This window comes from Psittacula echo (genome assembly GCF_963264785.1).
Source record: "Psittacula echo genome assembly, chromosome: 1".
Lineage (NCBI taxonomy): Eukaryota > Metazoa > Chordata > Aves > Psittaciformes > Psittacidae > Psittacula > Psittacula echo.
Window position 1 is genome coordinate 76,344,792 of NC_137735.1, and position 22,818 is coordinate 76,367,609.

Consider the following 22,818-nt stretch of genomic DNA (forward strand, 5'->3'; position numbering starts at 1 on the left):
GATAAGCTTTAGGATTTATGATAGAACTTTGAAACCTTCATTGCATGAAAATGAGTCTCCCTTGGTACTTTGGGTAGTACCTAGAGGAGTTGATTCGCATATGGGAAGGAAAAAAAGCAGCAATGTGTATCAGTTTAGGAGACAGTTTTGTTGTAGAAGCCCCTCACATGTCCCTAACTTAGCCCTGTGCCAACCTTGGTAACTTTAATTAAATAGTCAAAGACCAAAGTTGTTAGCTTATGTATCTATTTGCAAGCTTGTTTATTCTTTGGGGTGAAGGTTTTGGAGCTTATCAGTACATAGCTTGTCCTCTTGTACAGAATCTGGGCTGAATCTTTGGCCTTCTGTGGATCTGTGAATCTACACTGATTTAAACCAGCAGAGGGTTTTGATCTAGTGGTTTAAAGTGCGTTTTACAGATGTTCCTGCTAACTTGATAGTGAAGATAATGGACCAGGGGTGAAAGCCTCTTCATGAAAAAGGCTGGGAATCTTAAGGGGAAGAGAGACAAAGTAAATAAAAGTATGTGAACATGCTACTGAAAGCTGGGTTATATAATTTATTCAGCCAGCAGCAAACGGAGCTAAAGCTGTATTGGTTATTTAAATTTGGTTATTTTTCTAATACTCAAATGTTTCATTTTCAAACTTCAAAGTTCTTGTCAGGCAGAGTGTGGCAGGAGAGGAGGACTTTAATACCACCTTCACCTTGGTGTGGGCTACAGTACCTATTGGAAAAGCCTCAAAGGTAAGGCAGGGGGATACTTCCAGAATACAAGGGTGCTTTATCCATGCAGCCACCCTAGGAAAGAAGTCTTAGAAAGGCAATTCTAGCATTGTGCTCCCTGAGGAATTGAGCCATCCCTTCCATAGTTGAAGGCTAATATTAGTTCAGAGTCCCATACTTGTCTCTAGAATTTACTTTTTCTGACGTAACTATTTATTGCTTATACTTACTATTTGCCACAGGAAGGGGAAAATATTTTCTATCTGGCTGTGGAAGATATTGAAACAGACACCGAACTTCTAATTGGGTACTTGGACAGTGACATGGAAGAAGAGGAGGAGGAGGCAGAAGAAGTAACTGTTATCCAGGAAGATGAAGGCAGTGGCAACAACAAAGAAGTGCAACCAGCTGATGAAAAAGTTGCAAGTGAGCAATATTTAAAAAAAGGGTAACTTGGGATCTTAAAAGAAGAAAGAGAACGCTAATTGCATAGGATTGGGGAACTGGAAGGCTTCCGAGGTTTAGTCTGAGCTCTTGTATGACTTTTATCTGTCTATTTTGATTTGAGTTGAGGTTCTTTTCTTTACCTAATAGGAATCAGCCAGTCCTGTGAACTAGTGAGTGAGTGAGCCTAGATTTCATGAGAAACTACCATTAATTTTGGAACTAAAGACAGAATTCATTTCATCTGACATACAAGTTTATGGAAGTTAAGCTTTTGCTCTAAGAGGGGTAGTTTCCCTTTTATTAGGTGGGAGAGCAATAAAACTTCTCATAAAACTTTTCAGCCAACCCTAAGGTAAAATGTCTAAGAAAAGGTGAGCTGTCTGGTGAGTTCTCGGCATCTTTACCAAAGTAGAGACAATCTGGATAACTAACTCAGGCTAACAGCCTAAATCACACCCAACCTAATACTTTGCATCCATTCGCAATTGTGTTGGTGGTAATCCACTCAAGATAGGCTATGATCTATTCAGAGACAAATGTCTTTTGTGAATTTTGTGATTCCATTTTGCATGTAATGTAACCAAAACATTCCCTGAAAACTATTCCTTTACTGGTTTTGCTTCCAATCATGCAGATCCCCTCACCTGTAAAGAAGAGCATGCATGCCCAAACTGTGAATCCAGTTTTGCTAGCCAGGAGATTCTAGCTGAGCATCTTCAGACTTTGCACCAAAAACCCAGTGAGGAAAAGGAATTTAAGTGCCGAAACTGTGGAAAGAAATTCCCTGTGAAACAAGCTTTACAAAGACAGTGAGTAAAATTAGGAGTGTTTTTTTTCAGGGATTACTTAAATCAATTTCATTCAGTCATTTATTTGTCTGGGCTTAATCACTAGTTAGTAGTTTAGGAGATGTAATTTTTAAGCTGTGGATGTCATTACAGAACTAAAGAACAATTTAGAAAAAAGTAGATGATGATCTAGAAGGACAAAAAAAAAGGAGGAAACAGTGCTTCATATTTGCTTAATTATTTGGGTGATTGAAAAAAAAACCTCAAATTGAAACATGAAAGACGTGAGATTTAAAAGCACATCTTTACTGTCCTTGATAGTGTAAATGTGCAGTTTTGTCACTAATGTAATATGTGTTACAGTTACACTTTTGTACAAAACCATAACTGTTTGTCTTTTGTATATATATTTTTCTGCTTGCATTTAAATAGATCTATTACTTATACATTTAATTACAGCTAGTACATTAAATGCTTAAGTGATTATGGGTAGTACATTTAATTTATCTTACATTGGAACAACCAGAGTCATATTGCATAGAATGTACCTTAGGCTGCTCTTGTAATAAATTGATCTTCCTTACATCTGAATAATGTGAACATTCCCAGAACTGACAGCAATACTTGAGCTCTGTGTTCTTTCATGAAAATAAAAAAAATCATGTAGCAGAGAAGTATTTGTTGGAGGCAGTTAAACAGTTTCTCTTGAACTTAGACTTGTTCCTTCTCATCTATAGTGGAAGTTGGATTTGTGCTGTATAGCTAGTTAAGTAAATATTTACAACATGTGAAGTAAGAATGATCTGCATGAGGATACAGCCGTATGATCCTGACTCTTGCTGTTTATGTATTTCATTAGTCCCACTAAGTACCAGGAGACTTCACATATGAAAGAGATGGTTCACCTACTTGAGTGCTTGTAGAGCTGTATATTTTTTTAGCTACTGCAAGCCTGTGTAAGTTGTAGAATGTTCCCCTTACTTTGTTGTTTTTATTTTTCCTTAGTGTACTTCAGTGCACAGAGAATATCAGCCCAGGAGACACTTCAAGAAGTTTTCAGTGCTCTGTTTGCAATACTTCCTTCAGCTCAGAATCGAGGTTTTGTGTCTGAGTTACTGGACTGCTGTCATATCATTGCTGGCCTCCCTTTGCATGTTAGCTTTCAAGCTTGTTAGTTTCTGTGAATCGTAACAGTGAAAGAAGTCAAATGCTTTCCTTTCTATTTGCTGTAAGTAATGCATGAGGTGGCCTCATAACTCTGCAGTGCAGCATGTGTTAAGCTTGGAGTACTTGCTGTGTGTCTGGTTTTTGTAGATACTGCTTGATGTGTTGCCTTTTTGTTTTTTTTTTTTTTTTTACTGGTTATCCCATATAGTTATGAACAGCACAAGGAGGCATGCAGAGGGGATGCCAGGTTCATATGCAAGGCAGATAGCTGTGGGAAGAGGTTCAAGAGTAAGGATGCCCTGAAAAAACATAAAGAAAACGTTCATAGTGGTAAGACATGTAACATTTCTTTGGAAAGAACTCTCTTAACATGTAACTAGCCTTAAATTTGCAAATCAGAGTAAACATTGTCTTTGGTTTCTTTTTTAATGGATTCATTTGTTTCAAAAAGAAAATAGAAAGTAACTAATTGCAAGAGTTCCTCCCCCAGGGAGAAATTACTCTATACCAGATGAATCATTAATCTACTGCAGAAAATGTAATAGGAATCTGGGGAAGTTTAAACAAGGCAAATAATAGATAAAGCAAAACATTCCAGTAGTGAGGAAAATCAACCACTGGCACAAACTGCTACAGGAAGTGGTGAGTTCTTGATCTTTTGGTATTTTCGGGACACAATGGGATGCCTTTCTGGAAGACATGCTTCACAAACGATTAGGCTCAATGACAGTATGACATAAAATTCTGTAGCCTCTGTTGCACAGGAAGCCAGACCAGACAATCCAATAGTCCCTTTAGGCCCTAGCATTTTTGTATCTGTGCACTATGAATCAATACTTTTCAATCAAACTTCACTCTGTTTCCGTGAAAGGGCAAAATACTGCTCTCAGGTCCACAGTGCAGATCTCAGTTCTGGCATTCTGCTCTCTCTGTATGTCCCCTCTCAATATCAATGGAAGATCAGTATCTATGGGGACAGCAAATTACCAGAGTGCAAAGAAAACAGTCTTTAGTTGATGATGACAGCACTGAGATGCTTTGTAAGATTTTCATTACTTGAAAACTCTTTTTTCTGCCAAACTTCCAGTGTAAATAACCTCTTCCATTACTTTCCTTACAAAAGATTATCCGCTTTTTTCAGTATCAGTAACGTATTTTTTAATCCATGAGCATTATTATGTTTAGGCTTAGCTTTGGCCAGTTATGTGGTTGTATACAAATTCCACAATTCTTTTGAACGATCACTTCAGACATGACTGAGAGCAGACGCCTGAAGGATATTTTTGCTCTGCCTGCACAATGAGCAGAGCTTTTATTTTACCACTTGGGAGTCATAGAAATCACATCTGGTGTCTGTGCAGGAAGGAAAGTAACCTACTGCTGTTGGGGGACCCTTACAGAACCCCTTCTTGCCTTGTGTCACCAGGAGGCAAGGGAAAGTAGAAAGGATTGTTACGTGTGTTGCCTGTTAGACAAAGCTATGAACAGATACTTGTTATCACCTTCCTCTCCTCTGAAAAGGTCTTATAAATGTTCTTGTAAGTTGAAGTGTATTCCTTTATTTATGGGTATATCAGTATATGTAAATACTTGTCATAAGTTTTAGAACAGCAAAAGTGTATGTGAGATTAAGTTGGGTTTTTTTATACTACAAATTTAAGTATTGAACCAACTGATTGTAGCAAGAAGAAACAACATAATATGAATTCTTAGGACAGCAGGAGGAGGAAAGATGTAGGATGCTGAGAGCCTTGAAAATTGAGCTGGAAGTCATCTAATGAGTTAGTTTCTGATCCATACTTCCTTTGTGCTTGACTCATCTTCCATTCTATATCCATTCTTTTTACCTTTGTTTATATAAGTTAGGAAATATCTTGCATGGTCATGTAATTCTAAACAAAGAATTAGGTTTGTGGTGGCTTTGTCTTGTAATAAAACAGCTTTGTGGTTACTAAAATGAATTTCAAAGTGTAAGTAATAGATAAGCTCTGTCACTTTTTGAAACAACTGTGAAAAGGGAAGGAAAATACATCCAGTAGCTGACCTATAGCTTGTTTTGTAATTTACATTTTAGGTGAGGTTTTAGAGGTTTCAATTCATGGTGCAATTTCCTTGTCTTGTTCAGTTAAAGTCCATTAAAAGTAATATTATTTTATATAGTAGAATGCTTAATGCTTTTTGAATACAGAAAAAAATAAGAAATGGTGGTTTTGACTTCAGTTTAGGAACTTTTTTTGTCACTGCTGCACTAACTCTTGGATTGACTTCTGGAAGAAATCAACTGTTCAGTTGTAAAGTGAGTTGTTCTTAGTTGTGAATTATGCTCTTCATATTGGATTGGTGATGTGTGATAACATCTATTTGAAGGGTTTTTTTCTTTATTGTTCTAGTTTTCTTGATTTACATTCCATCAGTAACTGGTTTGTTGAACACCCACAGAGAACTCCTGATTTGAAACGCTTTGAAGATGGGATACAAACATAAAAATCTTGTATCAGTCAGATGACCTGTGAAAAGTCACAGACTCAGTAGAAATATTCAGGTTCGTTCTTAGCACTTCCTTTTTTAGATGTTGGTGGTAGTTTGTTTCTGTTTCAGGAAATTCTAGGAAGAAGCTGATGTGTTCAGTGTGCAATAAGAAATGTTCCTCAGCAGCAAATCTCCAAGAGCATCGAAAGGTCAGTAAGATGAAGGCTAACTCACAGCAGGCTTTAACTTCACTAAGATGTGAGACTGTGGTGCTTAGGTCACTTGAAAGCTGCTGTAATGGAAACCTTTGCGTAATCTCTCTCATGGTTACAGAACCAATGTATTTTATTGCAGGTATTTATTTTTGTAATCACAATCAGTTAAACCAAAATCTTCCTAAAGTTTTAATGTATCTTTTACCAAAACCAAAGACATTTGTGCTTGGATCATTTATGCATTCCATCATTAAGTCAAAGATGCCTGCTGTTCTTAAGCATTCTTAAGATGCTAAGCTAAATGTAAAAGTATGTTATATAATGCCAGGATTCATACAGACCATAAAATAAGTTCACGAGCCTTCAGGTTTTGTACAAAATACAGTCTTTCATATTACTTTGTGACATACCATTGAAAGGGTTACTTGTAATTTAGTTATGCAGTGGTAATTTTTTTTTCTCCTCAAAACCAATTGTTACTGTCTTCTTGTTTATACCCCTAATCTTTTATAACCAGAACAGGAGGGGTTAACAGTTTGAAAAGCATCTGTTGCAGATAAATATAGATGGACTATGACTATGAGATTCTGAATCCATTGTACCCAAAGGAAGTCTCTGCAAGGTTAATTTGATAAATGACTAAAACCCGGGAGATTCTGTTTTTACAAAAAGCTACATTGTACTGTCTATCAGATTAACTGTAAGTCTTTAATAATGCCCTTGTTATAACCTGAATCCATTGAGGATATGTGCGATATCACTTAAAATATGTTGTTGCAAAGGAAATGGTGGCCCCCTCCTTTTTAGTTTGTCTTTCTTCTTGCTTGTATTACTATAACTGCATTTGTTGTGTAACAGAGCTGTATTTTATTACTCCTCAGGCCAAATCTTGGTATGCTTTGCCACACATAATTGCAATTTTTACACGTCCAGTGCACCTTATGTTGGTCCTGAAAATGAAAGATACTATTGTTAGGGTGTGCATTTTACTAAAATGTTTGGTTTGTTTCTGTGCAGATTCTCTGACACACACTAACAAGCTTTTCAAGTAGCATTGATGGTTGCTCAGGTGAGCACTTACTCAGCTTACGAATCACCATGAAGATTTTATGCATAAAACTTTTTCGCCGCTTCTTTATTGGCTCCTCTTTTATGACATCCAGTAAATAGATATTCTGGATTCACACACCTACATTGGGTAGTGATGGAGATGACGTGTAGGACTTATGACTTCTGTTTGCTTGATTTACTTTGCATTTCTAGGTATTGGGGCTAGGTCCATCACAAATATTGCCATAAATATTTTGACAGGCAAAAAAAAACCAGTAAGAAAATAATGGGTGAAACAGATAGGAAAAGAGATTTTTTTTCAGCTATTTCCTGTCAATGTAAAGAAATAAAAGTGGAGAATATAAAGGTAAAGTATAGGAGATAACAGAAAATAAGCCCAAGCAGCAGAGAGAGAATTCTGACAGAGAAAGAAGGTAAAGAGGGTGGCTATAGGGAAGATTAAGAAATCTGTTTACTTTCTGAAGAGATGGTCATTCAGATCACTATCTTTCATGTCATCTTTAATTTAAACCCATTTTTACTTATGTGTGTCCTGCGGATTGCTTGCACCTTAAATGTCTAAAGATAAGCCTCTTCTCAGCCATGCACAATTAAACTCTGCTATCATCGTTGTCTGTCCTTAGTCTTACTTTGTTTTCTAGGCTGTTGCTTGTACCATGCTAATTTTTGGTAACATGACCTTTTTTTTTTTGTTTTGTTTAACCTCGATAAATTCAAGGTGGTACAGGGCTGGAAGAGATCTCTGGAGGTTGTCTAGCCCTCTGGGTCACAGAGGGGAGTAACTATATACCTAAATCATTCCAGATACCTGCTGTCTCATCTCCTGAAAAGTTCCACTAAAGGAAATTCTACCACCCCCATAGATGTCTCTTTGTATTCTCTCTTTCAGCTTTAGTGCCATCAACTTTTTTGCAATATATTTATTAGTCCAGTATTTGTTTTTTCTGGTGTTTACTAAAATCTTCTTTACTGCAAATTAATTGCTCTTTGTCTTACCTGAGAGAATGCTGAGAAAAATTCACCACAGTCTTCTCTGTAACAGCACATTGCAAAGTTGTTCTGAACTTCATTTGCAATTTCTAGGCTGTACAAACACACTTATCTCAATCTTTCTTGATGCATCTGTTTTTCCAAACTGCTTTTTCTTTCAGTAAGCTTTTTCTGCCTGTGGATTCTCTTTTTTTCACCTATGTGTTTCTTGAAATCAGCTGCACAGACAAGAAGAGCATTGATGTTTACTTGAGCCTTTGGTAGTGGCAAGAATAGAAGAATGATTGTCCTAAGTTTATTAACACATAGAAGATGTTTATTAATACAGAATGACAGTGCTTTCTGACAGTAGCCTCAATCTCATTATTCATACTTTTGAATTCATTAATCTTTTCTGTAGTGGTGCTATGTGTAAACTGTTGGTCATCATTTGTGCATTTGATTTCTGCTTTTTAAATATTGAGTATATTGGAGCTTCATTCAGAGTGTAAAAACTGTTTTGAATTCTCATCTTACTGATTACAATCCTAACCAGAACAGCCTCATCTACATTTTAAATTTTATATTTGATTTCCAAAATGGTTTACCATAATACTACCCTCCTGCATGATGCCTACAAAACTTTAACAATTATGATGCATGATACCTACAGAACTTGAATGGTTAGGATGTTGATCCACTGATTATTGCTTTTTTTGGTGATCAGTATCTTTTTGATTTCCATTTTGTCTATCCACCTATTCTCTTTTGTCTTATCCTCCAATTGTAAAGTAACATCCTTCTATCTGGTATTTATAGTAGTCTGTGCTGAGTGATAATGGTAGTGTAAACAAACAAACAAATGAACCCTCAGCAAACACAACTAAGGCAATGCTGTACAGGAGCTTACGGAAGACTGGATAATAGAGTGAAAAAGTTTGTTGTAAAATCTTTCTGCAGGTTTGTAATTTCTACTGCCAGGGAAAATGCAACACCATCTGAATTATATTTTGATACTAGGCTCTGAAATTTAGGTAAAATGCAGAACTCCTTCATTGAACAATGATAAAAGTGAATAAGCAAGTGAGGAGAGTGTTGTCTTCATTGATGCAGATTATTGCTAAAGGGTTCCCTTTGTACCTTTGAATATAGCCGCCATGTTTTGGATTTGAATTGTGCACAGGAACTTAAACTTCAAAGCGAGCGTGTACATGTGAATAGCACAGGCTGTCAGGCCTCTCCGCTGAGGCTCTGCTGTTCTCTAAGTGCAAAGGGAATTAAAATTCAATCAACTCTGGGTGTTGGTGGTTTCTTTTCCCAGGATGATGCAGTCAGAATGGATAGTGCTGCACTTTCAGTACTTGTAGGGTGTGTGTGGGGTTATGTCTCTTTCTGGCTCTAGAGCTGTGAGATGAGTTTCTGACTGTAGTTGTAGGCAGGTGTTTTGAATGGTAAAGTAGCAAATTCCTTTATGGCTAAGGACACCTTCGAGTGTAAGACAGGAAAACTTTTTTGACTTTGAAGAAGGTCATAAAATGAATGCCTGTATGAAATGCAGGATTGTGCTTCAGTGGTAAGACTAGTTTGTGCTGTTGGCCTTCTGGATTTCTTAGCAGATTTCTTGTATGAATCTATAAGCTTCCAGTAAGAGGCATGCTGTAGCATTGTCTGCTGCAGAGAAAATGACAGAACAAAGAAGGATTCTCCTCATTGTTAGAACAACAATCAGAGATTGAGAGCGTTTTATTGCTGATGAAAAATCCTTGATTCTTTCTTAATTTTCTTTGTTGTAGAGCTGGGCTTAATGTAGAATTATGGTGAGGAGAGTCACTCTTAAACATCATCTGTGATTCCCGCCCTCCCTCTCACCTTTTTTCATCTGCCAATTCTGAGTCTCTCTGTGTTGGGGTTTTTCTGCCTATTTGTTTAACACTGGGCAGTGTTTAGTTCTACTCCCCAATTTTTGTTTTTCATAATCACTATAAGAGCTATAGAAAGGTAGAAGAAACCAAAATTTGAACACTGCTTTAAAATAATCAATAATATTTCATAATTTCAGTTGGGTGCAATATTCTCATATCCTTGCTCTCTCAAAGCACTGCCTTCCAGCATATGGAGTCTCATCCAGTTCTTGGAGTGGTAGATTGAAATCCATATTAGTTTCTGGAAAAGCTAATCATTGATTACTTGCATCTTCAAAGTTTTAGCTCAGTTGCTCCTCCAAAACTCTTTAAATCACCTTTTGCTTTTCAATAGACCTCATGAAAATTTTAAGATCATCACTCCTGTAAGTGAAGGAGCGTATTTATCTGTGCATATGTTAATCTTGTTCAGATGCTTGCTGTTTTGTATAGCTAGTAGTTATCTGAAGGTGTAGCTCTCGAAATGCCTGTGAAATTATTGTAAGTATGTTCTGACTTTAATGTAGCAAAGGTTTATGTTGATAGCTATTACAGCCCTCTAAGGAGACTAATTTTGTTGCACAAATAAATCATTGCATGAGCACTTGTCTGTGGTATTACAGCCTGGATGCTCATAAATCGTCTTATTGGCAAGTTTTCTTACATTGTAAATCTGTTTTAATATAATTATCAATATAATTATTAATTATAGAATATAATTATTGAACTAAATATTAATATTAATATAATTATGAATTAAAATATTTGCTATATTTTATTACTGTTGTTTTACCATGTAATGGTGCACTTTTCTAAAGAACTGATTAAAGAGTGCCAGCTATAGAATATGATAGCTACAGCTGTTTAATGCATGTGCACACAGGTCTGATTCTTTTCTGAAAAATTGATTAAAGAGTAGCAGCTATAGAGTATATACCTAATAGCTATAGCTTTTGAATGTACATGCATGGAAGTCTCTGTTGTGATGCAAATGTGTTCAATGAGACTCTTAAACCATGCTTGTAAGTTGAAATCAGACATTTGTATGATGTTAAAGCACAGTCTGGGTTCTGATGTATTAAATATTGTGTTTAAGAATACCTTGCAAGTTATTTCAAGTAATTGTGTCTGGGGGGATTCTAATAGGTAGCACAATTATATAAACTTCAGACAACCATCTAAGTAAAAAATGTTACGTATGTCTTATTGACTAGAATGAAATGTTCTGAAAAGGTATTCTGCATCTATTTTTTTCATACTTTCATAATAGTAATATCATACTGCAAATTTGCATGACCCATGTTTCTGTATGTACTTTTAGTGATAATTTTTTGTTTGCAATGATGAATATTTATTTTTTGAGAGATACTATTGTTCACCAAGGGACTAGCAAGGGGGAAATCACAGAATATTCTTAAGTGTGAGTATAGCTGCTGGCTAAGAAATAGTTACGGTCTGGTAGAGAATATCATATATGTAAGATATGTGATCTTGTTGGAGACACATTTAATTACCATTAAACACTTATTTTGCAGGTCCATGAGACCTTTGAGTGTCAGGAATGTGAAAAGAAATTTATTTCAGCTAACCAACTAAAGCGCCATATGATAACTCATTCAGGTAACGTACAAAGGTAACACAAACATATGTATATGTGTATGTATATGTATTTAACATACATTGCATTTTACCTGAATTAGTTAGACTTTTATCTGAATTATTACCTGATAGAAGACTTGGTGAATCCTGTGTTGCCCTGAGCTGCTCAAGAAAATCTCAGGTTCCAAGGAAACCATGTAAGCTATCTTCCTTAGCTTTTCAAAAACCAAGTGTAATACTATAGTCTTCTTGCTGTTGCTGTTTTGTCGAGCTATTTTTTCATGCTAGCTGGGATAGATGATGTCAGTTAGCTGGGTTGGGGCAAAAGATTGCTATTTAGTTTGTAGAGGAGGTGAAGAACCATTGGGTATAATCTCGTGTTGAGGAGAATGGGAGTTAGGATATGGTGTCAGTCAGAGATCTGTGTCAAAAAGACAAACACTCATTCATACATATACATATTAGTGGACTCATGCACTTAGGTTCCAGTTAAAGGAAAGTGGCTTGTACTCCACATCATTTCACAGACCACACACAACTGTTTCGTTGTCCCTGTCCTCTTTTGGAACAGGTGGCTGTGAGCGGGGAGTGGCCTGTCCATATGTTTGGCAGTATGATACAAATTGGTTGGTATTTCTGATCACTGCAGTCTAACATTTCTAGTGATTAGAAACATCAGCTAACACAATGGAAACACAAACATTTTTTTGTCAAATACATTAGCATTTAAAATACACAGGTTTTTACAGCTGCAGAGACTTAGAATTGAACTATTTTCTTGATATCAGTCCGCACCAAAAGCTCATTTCTCATAATCTCTATCTCAGAGGCTTCTAGCTTTCTTTTGACACTTTTGAATGAGCATTAATATAGCTAAGTTGCAGTCACCAGTTGAAGCGTAAAGGCTTTTTGCGTAGGAACTTTTGGGTTTGGAAGCTAATATGTATATTGTTAATTAAGTTTTAAAACATTTAAACTGTCATGCCCTCTTTCACATTTGTAATCTGAAAACAGAGTTTTCCTCTTTGAAGTCATTCTCTTTTGATTTAAGCTAATTAATCAGAATTTAGTTTTAGCAATAATTATTGCAGAGAATGTGCCAATTTCTTGAGATACACCATGGCTCATCTCTTGTGAAGTGACTTAACTGTCTAACATAAAGGGCATTAGATGTCTTTCTAATTGGTTTAATCTTAATTGGGTTGACTTAATTGCAAAAATCTCTCAGAGGAGATGACTGTCTCTGCCTTTCATCTTCTCCCCCTGTGTAAGCAGGAGATTAAATGTCCCGCACTCATTTTCTGCAGAAAAACGCCCCTACACCTGCGAGGTTTGCAATAAGTCCTTCAAACGACTTGATCAAGTGACTGCACACAAAATAATACACAGTGAAGATAAACCTTATAAATGCAAGCTTTGTGGAAAGGGATTTGCCCACAGAAATGTTTACAAGAATCACAAGAAGGTAAAGCACTCTGCTGTTGTTGTTTACAGGTCTGCCAGCCTCAGATTTGCAGATTTTTTTCTTTTAAGTGGTTCATCATTAAGCTCTGGCATGCTTATAAACATGGGATTGACTTATTGAAGAATGTATTTTTTAGGGTTTTTTTTTTGTTATATCCAAAATCTCAAAATACTGAATGAATTCTAGTAAGAAAAAAACCCACCAACAACCCAGTGAAATAAGCAGAGTATCACAGTTGCTTGGTTAAAAGCATCAAATAAATCCCATTTTGACTTTTTTTCCCCTGCTTTTTATCAAGTTCTAATGTAACTGAACTAAAATGTCTTCAATTTTGTATTTTTTTTAATATCATATTTGAATAAAACTAAGTATAGCCCTGTTGCAGCAGATGCTTTCAAACTACAGTGTATTTGCACCGGGTAGTGTTCACACATTAAAACAACATCAGAAGAAACATTACCTGAAAAATAGGCTGATGAAGGGATGCTCCATTTCTGTTGATTTAAGCTCAAATCTGCGTGGCCTAATTTCTGTAATGCCTGTCATTATTTTTAACCTGGGGTTAGATTTTTTAATGGCTAGGCTATACCCATGACTGCTGTTTCAGAAATATGACACTGTGTAAAAAGGAAGAAAACTCACTCCTGATATACCCACACTCACAAGCCTTTCTCAGTTCAGCTCATATTCTATGCCATCTGTGAATTTGGCACAGGATCTTTGCACCATCTCTTGCACTTTCCACCATAAATCATGTAAGAGTAATAATAATGCCTCTTGCAGGATGAAGTGGTGATGACTGTCTAATACAGAAAGCATGTAGAAGCCTGCTGAACCCCGTATTATGCTGTGATTGTATCTCATGTTTTAGACTTTATTAAGAAAATGGGGCAGAATCTTTCCAGTTGGGTCTATTTTAAGGAAAATGTATGAAATACTAACTGGAAAGATACATCTATATCTTAAATGAATACTTTTTACAAGTTTCCTTACGTTAATTTGCAGTTGATGACCGGTAGGGAGTTTGGGCTAAAAATGGACTTCAGGATTAAGTGTGAATGAGTAAACACTGTGACCCAATTCTGTGTTTAAAGCAGCATCACCAGTAGCATAAGGAAGGATTAGAGGCTCCACTTAATAGGAATAATATTAAAGTTTAGACAGGTTTAGTGAGTATCTAATTTTGACAGAATTCCTTTAAGCATGTTGGAATACTTCCTGAACCTATTGACACATAGTACTGGCTGTAAATCAACCCTGTCCTTATAATGAAAGGAACTTACTCCTCTGTTTACATAGAGTTTACCCAAACAGCTGTGAATATTCACCCATCCATATTTAGGTCTCTGATTTCACTTGCTAAATGAAGAGATGAGTGTGAGAGCCAGGAGACTGACATAGATGTCTTGATGTGCTTTTTTAGACATGCCTTTCTCCGTTGAGTAAACAGTGTAATCAAAGACAGGTAGTAGATGATGGAGGGGAGCATGGATGCACAAAACCAGTTGTAAGGTTTAAGCTAAGGATGTGGTAGTTTGGGATGCCAAAGTAATTCTAAGTGCCATAATTTTAGAAGGGCTGCACTACTGCTAGGGGAAGAGGATGATAGTTCTGCTTATTCATAGGAATAGCGATTCAGTAACAGTGGAAATTTAAACCTTTACTGTGTGTCATACTGCTGTGTATTTCTTCAACTTAGGTTTTTAGTGATTCTTGAAATCTGTATTCCGTTAAGACGTCTTTCTAGGTTCCATTTTCTTTTCGAGGAAGAAAAGTTGTACTCTGAATTATTTCAGTGTTTTTTTGAGTTACAAGGGTGCAGCTACTGTGCTAGTAGCAGGGAGCTTAGAATCCTGCATTAGGAATGATGGGTATAGTGGTTAAAAATACTTAAATCAACCGTATTTAACAGAAAACATGCTTTCAAGTCTGATAGCAACACACTTGAAAAATTGTTTTGGGTTTTACAGTAGAGCCACGTAATTTTTATTTATAATAAGAAACAAGATACATATTCATTTTGTGCCTTTGAATTTTTGTTTTGTGTTTTAGCTGGAAACTTGTTGCTGTTGTTTCTGGGATTCCTTTATGGGGGTTATTTTATGTTGGGAGTATCAGAGTAAAAATGACTCCCACAACGTGCTTTTAAGCATCTTTCAGATATGGACGAATGTTGAGTCATTTCATCAGAAGGAGATTAGTTCCTTACATTTCACAGGATCTCACTGGGAGGTAGACAGTGGAATTGCTAAGAGTATATCTACTCTGTTCAGTCGAGCGTTATAACAGGAACCCTAACTTTACCGCTCTCTTAAGTCTTCCTGTGGTACCTCTCTAATGTGCTAATTCTGCACACAAGTACTACACTGCTTAGTGTAGGGTACATGTGCGAACTTGCTTTGTCGCTTCCTTGGAGATGTCAGCACTGGGAAGTGTTATGTGAGGTGGAACTAGCTCAGATGTCTTTTCAAAAATATGACCATGTGATCATATGAAGAATATGGTTCCATTTTTGTGACAAGGGAAGAGAATAGTATCTGAAATTCAGGCAAATGTAGTACTGGATTATGCTACAGATGAAAGTAGTCAATGTTCTGTGCCATATAGTCCAGATTACTTCAATACAGGAGAAAGCAAAGTTTTTGTTCCATCTGCTCCTTTATGCTATGTATAGAGGATGAGTTCAGAGAATAAAATATGAGGATATAACAGTGAGCAGATACAGGTCAGCAGACACAGGATTTTAAAGGGTTTATGGTTAATCCAGGGTTATTTGGTCTTGGGGAGCATAACGAATTTGAACAACCATATTCCCTCAGTTTCTTTATTGAGAATAATTGGGCTGGGTTTAAACTTCTAAAAATGTTTTGTTAGGAATGGCAGATATGAAATATTCCATAAGAGCCCATCCTCAGTTGCTTTGGTTGTACACCTGTCTTCTGCTCTGACTGAATGGAAGCCGTCTCTGATCTGCAACCTGTGTAGTAGGACAAAAAGGGGCAGTATTACAAGCAATATGGTTGTCTGGTGGGGATACCTTGCCTTGTTAGGACTTGCATGGCTTTTTGTGATAGACTTAGGTTGATTTTGGACCACTCACAAAAGAGGCAAATGATCTCTGTATCCTTGCATGAAGGTATGCCTGCGTAGGTGTTTGTACTGAAGTTAAGGTGTACAGGTGAATATTGTATTTTGGTCAAAAGACTAGGAGAACTGTCAAGGAGGTGATGAGGAATTCTGTACAAATCTCCAGTCTTCAACTATCACTCGAGTGGTGAGTGTTCTAAACCAGGGCATTTTTTAAATAAGCAAGAGGAATTTTGCGCTCGTGAAAGATGCCAGATTGACAGCCCTAGAGACTGAACCCTTCTATTTATCCACAGAACAGGTACAGCAAAGACAGCAGCACTGCGAGCTTCCCCACAGTGTCTCATCAATATATCTCAACCCTGTTCTGGAGGAACCACCTTTTGAGGTGAGAAGGTAGTTCAGTCTCTTCATGTACTGTCAATCCTTGGCCTGATTTCTGAGATTGCCAGGCAGGGTGTCATCTGATGCAAACTGATATAAACCTGTAGAATCTGGACTGAATAATTCAGCAGATTTTATGTGTGATACATTCCACACGTTTGATGATGCTTCAGTTGCCTTTTTGCTTTAAGTGACATAGGCTGAGGTCCGGGAAATTACTTTGAATCCAAAGCCTCTTGTATGCCATTGCAAGTACTCTAATGTTTTTGTAATGTTGTGTATGTAAGAGGACATTTGTGTTAAAATAAATCTAGGTTCAAGGCCTTCAGTCTACATCTAAATAATTACACTGACTGCCCACAAATCCCTTTTTCTCCATAGTTTAAGGGATAGCTATAAATGTTGTATAGTAGTATGAATAGCAGACATAGATTATCTAAATATGTACTATGCTAATATGTACCCTTAACTTTTTTACCTAATTTTGTGCATATTATAAAACACTTACTATCCCTTTTCCTCTTGGCACAGCAGCTTCTACTTAAGATCTAATACAAAGTGAGCTAATGCAAAGTTTAAACTTGATTTCCTTTGCAAAAATAGTAGGAAATTGGCTAGATAATAAATTGTATGGTTTAATTTGCTATCTGCAGTGGGACAGCACTTAATAACACTAGGAAACAGGGAAAGTGCTTTGAAATTTACAGAAGTAGAATGAAGCTGTATGTATAACAAGCTCCAGAAAAGAAATCTGCTTCAGCAACTTTGCAGTTTGAGAGATTCATCCAAGCTTAGGCCCTTTTATTTTATGTATGGCTTTGAGGCTGTTTCTCAACTATGATAACTTCTTCTACAACAAACAAAACCCTCAGTACTGATACTTCTATTTTTATTTTTATTTTTTTTGTCTTTTAGTACAAGAAGCAGACACAAGGATTCTTGTAAGACTAGGTTCATGATTTTAGAAATTTTCTTGGCCAGATTTTAGATACTGTCTTGAGATAATCAGATCAGATTTACCTTCAGACTTAACAGAGAGAAAGGCTTTTGTGTACGTTTATTTAGAATAGTTAGGGTTGGAAAGGACCTTAAGATCATCAAGTTCCAACCCCCCTGCCATGGGCAGGGACACCTCACACTAGACCATGTCACCCAAGGCTCTGTCCAGCCTGGCCTTGAACACTGCCAGGGATGGAGCATTCACCACTTCTTTGGGCAACCTGTTCCGGTGCCTCACCAGCCTCACAGTAAAGAACTTCTTCCTTAGGTCTAACCTGAACTCCCCCTGTTTCAGTTTGAACCCATCACCCCTTATCCTACCACTGCAGTCCCTAATGAAGAGTCCCTCCCCACCATCCTTATAGGCTTTCAAGCATTTGTTCATATTAGTAAGTACTTAAGGCCAGTGTGAGTACTGATGACACAGTGCAACTGAGCTTTTGGGGTTTTTTTTCCTAGTTATTCTATATTTTGTTTCTGTTTACATGTATACCTCAGAAAACACTTTTTGAGGACTGGAAAGGCATATTTATTCATTGGCTGTTACGCTGATTTTCGGGATTCTCGATAATAGCAGAATGATTGTTGATTCTTCATCCCCTGATGTTTCAAATTGTTGTGATATTCCCTCCTGAATCCAGACTAGTGAATTAGCTATAATTACTGTAATGAGATCTAATTGATTTTGTTGGACCTTTCCTCTTACATGTTGTCTTTCATCTGCAGACCCATTCTGAAGAGAGACCATTCCAGTGTGAGGAATGTAAAGCTTTGTTCCGAACCCCGTTCTCTCTACAAAGACATCTGTTAATTCATAACAGTAAGTGCTAAGAGAGGAAAAAGAACTTCCTCAGTTCTCACATTTGACTGTGTAAAGCAGACGTATGGCACCTTGCTCCAGTATACAATTTGCTATATTAAATTAGTATTGAGATTCAACTGTAGCCCCAGGGAGTTAGAAGATACAGAGCCAAGTTCAAAACTTGTCTTTAAATGCACTTAAATGCAAATCCAAATATTCTGTATAAAATTTAGCAATGACTTCAGGTCTGATGGCAGATTTATTTGTGCATAAAGCATGATAGTGTTACCTCCATTTTAAGAAAGAAGAAATGGAGGCAGAGATAACTTGGTGGCTTACTCAATTTTTGTAGGTAATCCTGTTTAGAGCTTGAAACTGAGATTCTCTGTCCTGTGCCAGATCAGGCTAATGTTTCCTGCCTGTGGCTACGTAGAACTTGCAGCTGAGATAAATGCTGTGGCCATTTTCCCTAATGAGTAACTTGTTCTTGGCATTCTGAACTATATTTTAACTGCCTGCATAAAGATTTATTTTTGGTGGAATTTTCTCTGTCTTTGATATTGACGGAGCCCAAGATTACCATTCAACAATGTGAATATCAGCGATTTAGAGTTTAGAAAATATTCATGGTCTAACATCCTTGTAGTTTAGAAGGCAGTACTTTGATTTGGAGAATATTTATGTTGGTATAATTAAGAACACCACCAAACTTTCATTTGTCAGTCCCGTAAATAGTGTTTATATTAGATGAATTGTTAGACTGATGTGTTTAGTTTGTTATTTTACAATTATCTGTCAGAAATTCTGCGATGTCATAAAGCATTGAATTTAAACATTTTTTCTAGTGTTAAATGTTTAAAAATGATGGCAGGGGGTGGGGTAGTTAAAAACCTGTTTAGCAATGTATTTTCTAATGAACCAAGCATTTGCAAAACATCCAAAAGCAGTAATTCACAGTGCACAGAATAGTCTGCCTTGGTAAAGGTAAAAACATATCCTATGACTATTTTTGAAGAGGATGGGATCTCAGCAAATTTGGGTTCATGGAGCTAGAGTTATGATTTGTGGCAGGTTTAGTTGTTCCTGAACCACCCGTATTTAAGCAAATACAAAATATATCAGACTGTGAACTGCACTGGCACAGACACTGTCTTGTCAGTCTTCCTTGATGCGAAAGGAGACATATCTGCTGAAGTACAGAGTAGGTGTTTGAAGGTGGTAACTTCTGCCATCATAGGTAAAACCGCCTCCAAAATGAGTCCAAGCCTTAAACTGAAAAGACTTGCATTTTTATTAATCACAGGAATGATTTTAAAACTTTTTTTTTCTTACTTTTGAAAAAAAAGGCTCAACAACTGGGCAACTTAATAAGGAGGCCTTAATACAGCAGAATATAAGCAAAATTTTTACAGTCATACTGCATCTCTCACCTGTAGAGTCCAAAAAAAGAAGTACTGACAGACCAATAGCGAGGTGAAAGTCATTACCAGGATGAACGGAAGAATAAACAGTTTTTAGTTCAAGGCTATGATTAAAACAAGGGGCTCTGCTGTTGTCTGAAAAGAGCTTGTGTTCCCAGAGAAGAAATGTAGAAGTCTTCTCCTCATGACCTAACTCTTGAGACTGAGAAGTTGTGATGACATAATGAGCCTTTCATATTTGAAGTAACTCAGAGTTACTGGCATTGTCATTGTACAGCTGGATGGTAGTCCCTCTCATAGCTCTGAAATATACCTGCTGTATAAAAAACAGGAGGGAAACAAATCAGAACTTCTTGATGTATTTATCTGACTTTACTGTTGTGTGCTGTAGGAAAGAAAAAAAATTGTGAAGCTTGAATCTTGAAGGAAAAATTGAAGGTCATTCTACATCATTTTTTTTTTTTTAATTCAGTATCCCCTTGTTGGTTTAGAGGTAGGCCCTCTGCAGAATGATGTAGAATAACTTAAATTTTATTTTACAAACTAAATATACTGGAAAAATTCATAGTTTGTAAACTAATTTTTCAGGTGTTCCTGTCTTGAAATTGGAAAAGGCATCATGAATAAAACTTTACAAATTGAACATCAAGTATGTCTAACTAACAAATAATAAGAATCCAAACTCTTCTTTCTACCCTACCTCCCCAGGCTCTAGCTGTAGAAATGTAACCCATCTTCTGAGAGTCAGACAGATTTTTTCTCCTAGGCATGCTGCTGATAATACTTTTAGTAACTGTGTTCGCATTATGTCACTGTCAATGTTGGGGCTAACCCTTTATTCTTAGCTGTAGTGTTTAGGGAGGATATAAGGTATGTAAGTGTATAGTACCTCACACCTGGCTAATACTAGCTGGTGAGGCCATAAGAGACTTGGCTAACAAGAATGAGTAGTCCTGAGCATTTTTACTTGGATTATTTAATTATTTAGGATTGTGGAGACATGCATGAACATGATTGCATTTGTTGAGGAGGACATAATTCTCATTATGTATTTGCTTTCCAGGGTAAAAATCTGCATGCGGAATGTTTGTTAATAGGAGAAATACTAATTAGCTACTGCTACAGGGGTCAGCAGAAGCGGGCACTGAAGATCACTCATTTAAAGTAAAGAATGTGTAGTCCTGATTTTCATTTTCTTGTTTTGTCATAAAGAGACTGCATCAGTGGAAGAGATAATGCCAGTCCCAGGAAAGATACATTATGTTGTGTATTCCTGGGGGAAAGCACTGTAGGATATATTATGGTAGTGCTCAGTTTTCATCTGGGGAGACATTTATCAATATTGTGAACAGTTTCATGTTAGGTACTCTGAAAAAGTTTCCTGCCTTCAATGGTTTCAGGAGCTGAGTCAATGATAAACTTTCTTGTTTACTTCCATTGTCTAGGGTGCTTAGGCCTGAAGAGAATCTATGTCTATGTTTTGCTATTTTATTTTGTAACAAACCTCTAGATCTATCACAGTGCAAGCGTGTTGACTGAAAATACAAAATGGAAATTCTTTATTTTTATACATTAATATTAGGAATATATTTGGAATCTTTAGTATTACTCATATCTGCCAGAGAGTTTGTTTTTGGCAGTGATTGTTCTTAAGCATCAGACATGTTTTAACATTTATGATTTGAAACATGGTTGTTCTTTATCACAATGAGGTATTATGAAGTAGGTTGCATAGCAGATGATCTTTAAGGTCCATTCAAACCCTAACGTTTTTGTGATTCTGTGACTTCCAGAGCTGCTCAGGAAGTTTTAGTACATCTTTTTGCAAGAAGTTTTGAATATTGCTTTATGCTGTTTGGAAACCTTCAAAACCTCCTTGCATAGTTGTGTACTAATGGTATTTTTAAACTAAGTTTTCATGTATCTTTATGGCTTAAAAGAAAAAAAAAACAAAACAGTAAGGTGTAAAGACTGTTCAGTGAGCCAGCTTTGCATGGAGATAGTGCAATGTCAGGTGGCTCCTCTGTAATGAGATATAGTGTTTCTGCTAAATAAGGAAGCTGAGAAGAAACACTAATTATTTTCCTTCATCTAGAATAGCACTTAAAAAATTAGCAAATTCTAGGCTTCCCATTGCTTTGCATGTTGAAGAATTTTGCTAAACTTTTAGCCAGAAGTTGGTGAAATACATACTTGATGTAGTAATTATATATGGTTGAAGAGTATTATAAATTCAGGAAGATGTCTCTTACCATTTGTTTCAAAAGATTAAGCCTGTTGCATCTTTTTGCTTGTTACCGTAAAGAGTCTGTTAAAGAGGTTCTGATAAAACTTGTGCTCCATCTCACTGGCAGCCATTTCCACTGGATGCCATTTTGCCTTTGGCTATAGAGTTTAATTTCACATTTCTGGCTACATTGTTGTCAGGACTACTTCCTTAATTTCCCAATGACATTTTTACCTGATTTGATGTTCTTTCTGTTCTCAGAACCCAGCTTTTCATTTGTCTTTGCTGCTTTTATTCATTATTCTGAAACAGTAAGTATTAGTGTATTTCCACAAAAATATGATATCTTTAAGCACTGTTTTTCTCTTTATAAGGTGAAAGGACTTTCAGGTGTGATCACTGTGATGCTACTTTCAAAAGGAAGGACACATTAAATGTTCATATTCAAGTTGTACATGATGGACATAAGAAATACAAGTGTGATCTCTGTGACAAAGCTTTTGTGACACCCTCAGTCCTAAAGAGTCATAAAAAAGTGAGTAGAATAAGTTCTGTCATATTAATTTGTTCTGTGTCCTTAAGATGGTAGTAAACATAAAACCCCCAGATGCTTCTGCATTTCTGGCTTTTCAGTGGAAAGCTATGATGGTGCTTCACATCCTAAAATGCTTATTGCAGTAGTGGGATTCTTGGTGGCATGCAGAATCTGTAGTGGGTGCATATGTGTAGGTACTCCAGCATCCGGTGTGTGGCTGGACTTGCTGCACTCCTCTTGTCATACTCCTTCCCACTAATCTCTGTGGTGGAATTGGGGTAAACTTTAAAAGAAAACTTGCTCACTAGTTGTGCGTGAGGTCAGGTTTATGTTACAGCAAAGAAATGAGAAGAAAGTAATTGAATCAAGAACAAATCAGCTGAGGCATTGCCACCAAATGCAGATTGTGAGAGTTTATTGAAAAACATGATGCATACGTTGTTTGGCATGTAGTATGCCCTTCATATATGCATGTAAAATTTTAGTAAGAAAACTGAGTGTAACTGAATTACTTAGTACAATATTGTCAGCACATAATTGTGGTGA

General features: G+C 36.6%; 1 protein-coding gene across 1 annotated transcript in view; it reads left to right on the forward strand.

The window, feature by feature from the left end:
• The window catches only part of PRDM5 (PR/SET domain 5), a gene marked incomplete at both ends in the record, with an annotated part of 86,710 nt that overhangs the window by 24,841 nt on the left and 39,051 nt on the right, over positions 1-22,818 (forward strand). The window contains 8 exons of the mRNA XM_080627299.1: positions 969-1,152; positions 1,808-1,982; positions 3,337-3,458; positions 5,727-5,806; positions 11,289-11,373; positions 12,660-12,817; positions 18,014-18,107; positions 22,112-22,272. Of these exons, the coding sequence (XP_080483425.1) occupies positions 969-1,152; positions 1,808-1,982; positions 3,337-3,458; positions 5,727-5,806; positions 11,289-11,373; positions 12,660-12,817; positions 18,014-18,107; positions 22,112-22,272 (1,059 nt within the window). The remainder of the gene's footprint in view (positions 1-968; positions 1,153-1,807; positions 1,983-3,336; positions 3,459-5,726; positions 5,807-11,288; positions 11,374-12,659; positions 12,818-18,013; positions 18,108-22,111; positions 22,273-22,818) is intronic.